This window comes from Onychostoma macrolepis, chromosome 03 (assembly GCF_012432095.1).
Source record: "Onychostoma macrolepis isolate SWU-2019 chromosome 03, ASM1243209v1, whole genome shotgun sequence".
In the NCBI taxonomy this organism is placed as follows: Eukaryota; Metazoa; Chordata; class Actinopteri; order Cypriniformes; family Cyprinidae; genus Onychostoma; species Onychostoma macrolepis.
In genome coordinates this window covers 55,669,596-55,677,629 of record NC_081157.1, presented here as the reverse complement: position 1 = coordinate 55,677,629, position 8,034 = coordinate 55,669,596, and the positions used below count along the sequence as shown (strand labels likewise).

The 8,034-nt window shown below is 40.3% G+C and overlaps 2 protein-coding genes across 2 annotated transcripts in view; one reads left to right on the top strand and one right to left on the bottom strand.

Moving 5' to 3' along the window:
• Positions 1-318, top strand: part of LOC131535851 (GTPase IMAP family member 4-like) — a 3,116-nt gene extending 2,798 nt beyond the window's left edge. Inside the window, exon 5 of the mRNA XM_058768357.1 lies at positions 310-318. Coding sequence (XP_058624340.1) covers positions 310-318 — 9 coding nt within the window. The remainder of the gene's footprint in view (positions 1-309) is intronic.
• Positions 319-1,333: 1,015 nt separating this feature from the next.
• Positions 1,334-8,034, bottom strand: part of LOC131535850 (E3 ubiquitin-protein ligase TRIM35-like) — an 11,041-nt gene continuing 4,340 nt past the window's right edge. The window contains exons 6-7 of the mRNA XM_058768356.1: positions 1,548-1,952; positions 1,334-1,413 (exon numbers count right to left, since the gene is read on the bottom strand). Coding sequence (XP_058624339.1) covers positions 1,334-1,413; positions 1,548-1,952 — 485 coding nt within the window. The remainder of the gene's footprint in view (positions 1,414-1,547; positions 1,953-8,034) is intronic.

Sequence of the window (8,034 nt, the reverse complement as noted above, 5' to 3'; positions counted from 1 at the left end):
TGTATATGAGTTACTGATCTGTTAGACATTTTATGGAGACCATTCAGGACAGTTGTCACAAGAGGTATATGTCTGTTTTGAGTCAAAAGTCCAACAGCACAAATGCTTGTTTTCAGTAGCACTGACAATGACCTCAAACCTGCTAAGCTACACTCTTAAAAATAAAGGTGCTTAAAAGGTTCTTCACAGCAATGCCATAGAACCAGTTCTTCAGATGTTAAAGTTCTTTATGCAACCATTTAGACAAAATGGTTCTTCTATGGCATCGTGAAGCACATTTCTCACCTTTCAACTTTCTTTATTTGTAAGAGCATATGACTTTTTGGTGATGTTTCTTGCTGAGCCAGCTCACTGCTCCTCCACCCATAAGAACACATTGCCAGTTGTTGAGCGACGATCGTCCTGGTCACCAGCCCAGTCAGCATCTGAGGATCCGATCAAACATCTGATGCACATGTAGATTATTCTGGACAGCGAAGGACAGCAACGTACGTATTGAGCTAAATCTTACCACAGGTGAAAAAGTTTCATCGTATCCCTTAGCGACGAGTCTGCACTTGTATCTCTCCACCCGTCCGTCACTCTGATGCTTAACTTTGAACACCCATCTTGATCCTATGGCCTTCCGATCCTTTGGTAGTTCCACTAAATCCCGCGTCTCATCTTCCAGGAGTGACTCATATTCCTGCCATTCCTTTGCGTTGTGACTCATCATCGCCTCCTTCAGTGTGCCTGGTTCTGCAACACGACAAACACCAGCATAATGATCAACAGTCACTATGTCAGCAAGCTCATCATACCCATACCTCTTGGGTGGTTTTCTGATTCTGCCAACGTCTTCAGCAGTTTCATCGACAGTAACATCAACTGATGTTTTCTCATCTGTTTTCATGATAACTTCGTTCTCCGAGCAAGAAATGTCCACTTCTTGTTTCAAGTCAAAGTCTGACTCATTGAAGATCACATCTCGACGAATTACAATCCTTCTTTTTTCTTCATCAAACAAGCGGTAGCCCTTTGCATTATTGGCATATCCCACGAAACGGAGCTTCACAGCTTTCTTGTCCAGTTTTCTTCTTTCTGCATCTGGAACGTGTGCATAAGCAACGCAACCAAACACTTTCATGTGACTCACATTTGGCTGTTTGTCACACCATTTCTGCGTCTCTTGTTTCAGAACAGACGTGGGCAGCCTGTTCTGTATGTAAACTGCTGTCGCTACAGCCTCCGCCCAGTACATCTTTGGCAATTTGCTGCTTCAATTAATGTCCTATTCTTTCTTTCTGCAGCACCAGTTTGCTGAGGTGTGTGAGGTACAGTTGTCTCATGATGGCTACCTTGAGCCTTCAAGTATTCTTGAAATTCTTTGGAAGTGTATTCCCCAGCATTGTCCGTTCTTAGTCTTGTCACTTTCTGTCCACATTCATTGGAGAATGTTTTCTCAAACTCCTTGAATTTGCAAAGGACTTCACTCTTCTGCTTCATAAAGTATACTTTGCAACATCTAGAATAGTCATCGATAAACGTCACAAAATATTTGGGCCGACCTATAGATTCAGTCTGCATGGGACCACAGACGTCACTATGGACCAGCTGCAGTTTGCGTTTGGAACGGATTTCTCCCACTGGCTTATGATGCTTCCTAGACAACTTCCCTTCCACGCAGGCTTCACAGAAGGGAACTTCTTTCTCTGCAGGAAGGTCCACTCCATTCACCAGATTTTTAAGTTCCTTCAATTTGGTGGTGCGTCCCAGTCGCTGGTGCCACAAGCTTGCTGTTACTAAAGCACTTGATGCACAGTGACAGTCAGGCGAACTTCCCTCGACATCCAGCTGAAACAACCCATCAGATCTTTGTGTTCCCGTTCCTTGGAGATCTCCATCTTTACTACGGATGTAACAGCGAGACTTCTTGAACTGCACCGTATTTCCTCTTCTGACAGCAGCTCCCACTGAGAAGAGATTCCCGGATAACTTGGGAACCAGAGGTGGACAGTAACGAAGTAAATTTGCTTGAGTATTGTACTTAAGTACACTTTTTGAGTATCTGTACTTTACTTGAGTATTATTTTTTCTGGAAACTTGCGACTTTAACTTCACTACATTTGAAAGACAAATATCATACTTTTTACTCAACTACATTTATATTAAGGTCCCCAAGTAGAAAGTCGTTATATTTAGCAGTTTTTACAGTGTGTGCATTTTCAGATTCACTGAACGCTTTTTTCTGCGAAAATCCGGCCTGCGATCTGCCAGGACCTTCCTGTGTTGCCAAGTGTTACAGTATTTCTAAGCCTGAAGTTTTCCGCCTAGTTTTGAATGGACATTTGGCTGATTTATTTTGCGCAAATCTGGCAACCTAAAAGCTCTAAAAGGCATGTGTTAACTCTTTAAAGCTCTTTGGAAAATTAACCATGTTTTTACTATAGTAACCATAACTATGGTATTTGCAGTAAAATCACAGTATCCACAAATTTAGTATTATCTCACTATAGTAACCATATGCTATTTGTAGTAAAACTTCAGTAACCACAAATTTACCATAGTTTCATTATATTAACTATAATTTGATTTTTGTAGTTGAACTATGGTAATACAAATGGTAGGCTAATATATCTGTCAAAAATCGCTGCCCTCACTTTACTAATATATATATGCTCCCCAACTGCTCCCCGGGCGCCGCAGCATAAATGGCTGCCCACTGCTCCGGGTGTGTGTTCACGGTGTGTGTGTGTTCACTGCTGTGTGTGTGTGCACGTTGGATGGGTTAAATGCAGAGCACAAATTCCGAGTATGGGTCACCATACTTGGCCGTATGTCACTTCACTTTCACTTTCACTTTCATGTATATATATAGGCTATATATAAACTTAGGCCTACTGGTAAATTGCTGCTAAAAACTGGTCAGGGAAGTACAGATGCTGGTCATATAATTAGAATATCATCAAAAAGTTGATTTATTTCACTAATTCCATTCAAAAAGTGAAACTTGTATATTATATTCATTCATTACACACAGACTGATATATTTCAAATGTTTATTTCTTTTAATTTTGATGATTGACACGTTGCACAAGGAGGGCAAGACACAAAAGGTCATTGCAAAAGAGGCTGGCTGTTCACAGAGCTCTGTGTCCAAGCACATTAACAGAGAGGTGAAGGGAAGGAAAAGATGTGGTAGAAAAAGGTGTACAAGCAATAGGGATAACCGCACCCTGGAGAGGATTGTGAAACAAAACCCATTCAAAAATGTGGGGGAGATTCTCAAAGAGTGGACTGCAGCTGGTGTCAGTGCTTCAAGAACCACTACGCACAGACGTATGCAAGACATGGGTTTCAGCTGTCGCATTCCTTGTGTCAAGCCACTCTTGAACAACAGACAGCGTCAGAAGCGTCTCGCCTGGGCTAAAGACAAAAAGGACTGGACTGCTGCTGAGTGGTCCAAAGTTATGTTCTCTGATGAAAAATGGAAATCAGGGTCCCAGAGTCTGCAGGAAGAGAGGAGAGGCACACAATCCACGTTGCTTGAGGTCCAGTGTAAAGTTTCCACAGTCAGTGATGGTTTGGGGTACTATGTCATCTGCTGGTGTTGGTCCACTGTGTTTTCTGAGGTCCAAGGTCAACGCAGCCGTATACCAGGAAGTTTTAGAGCACTTCATGCTTCCTGCTGCTGACCAACTTTATGGAGATGCAGATTTCATTTTCCAACAGGACTTGGCACTGGTACACAGTGCCAAAGCAACCAGTATCTGGTTTAAGGACCATGGTATCCCTGTTCTTAATTGGCCAGCAAACTCGCCTGACCTTAACCCCATAGAAAATCTATGGGGTATTGTGAAGAGGAAGATGCGATATGCCAGACCCAACAATGCAGAAGAGCTGAAGGCCACTATCAGAGAAACCTGGGCTCTCATAACACCTGAGCAGTGCCACAGACTGCAGTAATTGCTGCAGTAATTCAGGCAAAAGGAGCCCCGACTGAGTATTGAGTGCTGTACATTCTCATACTTTTCATTTTCATACTTTTCAGTTGGCCAAGATTTCTAAAAATCCTTTCTTTGTATTGATCTTAAGTAATATTCTAATTTTCTGAGATACTGAATTTGGGATTTTCCTTAGTTGTCAGTTATAATCATCAAAATTAAAAGAAATAAACATCTGAAATATATCAGTCTATGTGTAATGAATGAATATAATATACAAGTTTGTAAGACTCCACCCGCTAGTCCAAACAACGGAATCCAGCGGCCTGGTCGAAGGTTTAGTGCGTATTCGGTCTTTTACTTGCGCTTTTGAATTCATCAGGATTTAGTTTCAATTTTAGTCTAGCTCCGTGCTTGATCTGACTCCAATTCCAAGTGATCATTAAATTTAGACTAATTAAAAATTGATTACAAATGTCGCTTATATATTAATTTAGATATTTGATTATTCTCGACATACCATATTTTCAATTATCCGTTCACTGGGGACCTAATGTCTCTTTTGAGCCTATAGCGTCGGCCGAAGCGCCGGTCTCACGATCACAAACTCGCCAGTCCGATGTTAGTCAGATGGATGCAGGTAGACTAATACCTAGTTGTCTGCCGCCAACTGCTTGCTTATGACAAAAAGTGTAGTTTATTTAGTCTTTTCTTGTACAACTTGCTAGCACCAGTGATAGACAGAAATCTGAGGTCTCAGATGACGTGCCTACTGCTCCGTTCATTCATGAGCCTTCAGTTTGATCTATCCTGGCCATAGATTTGCGGTAACAAAAGCCTCCTCACAGTCTAATAGTCATAATGATTTCAGGACAGTTCAGAATAAATCAAATATAACAATTTATTATCAGTCAGGTAAACGTGTCGTGCCAATTACATAAAACAATAAGCCAATTCAAAAATAAGAAAATACATAATATCAGTTGTTCAAAAATGAATCTAAGAGTAAAATGTTTACCTGGCTTGAAGAAGAAGATACATAGTATGGAACATATTAAATACCCTCCACACTACGGGCTGATCTGACTACAAATCGTGCTGACTGATTTGCAACTTTCCCTTAAATACTACCAGAACAATAGGCCCATAAACATGTATTCTCTGCCCCAAAACAGATTAGATCTGTGTATGGAGGATGAGAAACCTCTCTAGGAGCTGTTCTCGTGCCCCAAATGGTCACACCTGTAGAGCAATGTTTATCAGGTTTTGAAAGGAGACCGCCCACAACAGAGGTACAGAATTCACTTGAGTTTCCAATATTTCCCATAAAATAAGTGCCTACTGTGAAACTGAGACCATTTGACCAATCACACAGAGACCTTTAAAATGATACCAAACAAGAAAGGGAAAAACAACAGGTTCACAAGATACATGATATGTGGTATTTGCATATTCTTAATGAACTTTGAGTGAACCCTTTTGGGGAGAAAGAGGGAGATGCAGAGATGGCAGGGTGAAGAAGGGGGTCGTAAATGATCAAAGAAGATAAGTTAGGTTAGGGTGGTGTTGTCTGTTCTCTTTGGAGATCTTTTGTTGTCTTTGGAGATCTCTTCTCCAGGTTAGTTTCATGGCTTTATTGCATGGTATCTGTGAGTTCCTGAGTTAATTTCATAAAGGAGATAATTTCACTCCCTACAGTCCATCCCTTGGTGCCTTGGGACAAACGTTGAGTGGTACCTAAGGAACCATAATCAGATGATTTCCGCATGATGTTCATTATAAGTCTTTGCAGAGCGGGCAGCACTAGTTGTTGCATACAGGAGCAGAGTGGTCACCTGAAATGACAACATTAAGACAGGCTGAGGAAAGCACTGCAAAATACACCTCAGTGACACGCCCAGTCCCTTGAGCATAAGCATTCTGTATTGCTGCAGTCTTTTGGTCAGGTGTGTTTCCACCTGCACTGGCTGTGATGGTAATCAGTCTGTAGGATTACTTGTTGTATCAGGTCTGTTGAGTTGATCAAGCAAGTTGAAAGTGTCCTTCTATTCTGTGGAAACATCTGTGTCCAGTGCCGTCTTCCCCAGGATGTTTATCTGACCCGCTGAGAAGCCTTCAGTCACCTTCGGGTAGAAGGTGTGATTTGCCGGATTTGTCAGATCTCCATAGGTGAAGGAATCATTTCACTGACGATACTCCAATACATGCGAGACATCTAAACAACTTCTGAATGACCATGCAATAACTAAACACTCATGACTTTGGTGATGTTGTGGGATGAAAAGAGGGTTATAAGATAAACAAAAATACACAAAATAACAATCATGTCAAAAGTGCGAGTGGTAAATAAGGTCTCCATTTTTCAGAGTCAAATATTTAGTGGACAGGTCTCATTTGGTTACCAGATTATTTATTACCACTAAATAATGTAATTTGGATTTAGGTTCTTGGTCTGGGTGAAGAAAAGGGAAGTAGCAAAATCAATATAACCAGTATATTTACCAATGGTATGCATAATTAAAATATGTCACATAATTAAACATAAAAATATACAATTTCATAATTACCATCATAAAATTGTCTATATTGTTTTAATTGCGAAGCATTAATGCAGACCTAAGGTTTTAATTAGGTCAATCAGAGAATGTGATTAACAGAAAGAGAGATTTAAAATCTGTAGTTCAACTTTTTCAATCATTCTCGGTGCATTTGATGTGCAGACTAAGTCACACTTGATAATGTAGGTTTGAATATTCATATCAGATCTTATTTATTTAGATAAATTTGCATTGCCATTAGACATATGCTGCAAACTAGTGGGCCCCCTAGTTCACAACAATGCCAATGATTGGACATGATAAATATTTTGTCCTAAGAGACCAGCTGTATTGCTGAATAGGTCTCATCTTAGAATTTGTAAATATAATTTGAATTAATTGATGTGTGACTGTAGCCATGCAAGTCTTATGCACATTACAGTGTTTACATACAGTACGTTCATAAGACCATACAATTTGCACAAGGTTTTAAAATTGCAAAAATGTTTGCCATCATTGAAATGAAATTATAAAAAAATAATTTCCTTTGACTTATATGTATGAAGTCAATAATGCTTGATAGGTTTGAATGCTGTGAGTAGTTTAGACCTGGATGTCCTTACGTTCAATACCAGGTAAGTATATTGTGCAGTTGCTATAATGAAAGTGTGTTCTGTATGTTTGTGTGTAGGAGATGGGTGGTGTCTGGCCTATCATAATCTGTGTTGTATAATTTTTGTTCCGGCACTACACCGGGAGGTCATGTAACTACTTGTGTATTGCTATGAGATGTGGATGACCCCTTGAAGTATCTACACCCCCGTCTCCTTGTTGTGTGCGTGCAAGTTGCTGTAGGTGGGACCAGACACCCTTGTGGAGTTTGTCCCTCAGAGATGACAGCAGTCAGTCTGAAAGGGAAACAGACAGAGAGAAAAACAGCCTAATCTTGAGCCTTTTCACAATTTGCTTGAAGACTGGTGGATCTTAATTTCCCTGTAATGGCCACAGCCGTACAGTTAATGCAGATGGTTGTGATTCAAGATTGCAGATCATCAGGAGCAAATTTGTTTTAGTTTACAAAGGCATATATCATTATCATGATCATGTTTTGCAAACAAAAGTCCAAAATAAACAGTGTTAATGGTCAGATCTGGAAGCTAGTGTTTCAGCACCGTCTAAGCATGTTGCACCTTAAGCTGCTGTTACAGCTGAGTTTACACAGTCTGCTGTGTTACAGGCATCATGACACCCAGATCTGCTGGGAAATATAACTTCTAAATGCTACTGTTTACATTAGTCAGATCTGTTTTCAGGGCATTAGCTTGTCAGGTTTGGTGCTGCAATGTTAGCTTAGCAATTAATATTTTCCTATTCTCTTCATAAATTTGACCATTTTCATCTCTGCAGTCTGTGAAGACTTGTGAATTTCTGCCTGATTTTAACATTACACACAACTTTAATCACATGTCCAGTAAAATGAGTTCTCTGATCAGATTTCATATGCGTTGTCCTTCCCAGAGAGGAATGGTTTAGTTTGCTAACACTTGCACCACTGTGTTTGTGGTTTTGTTGCG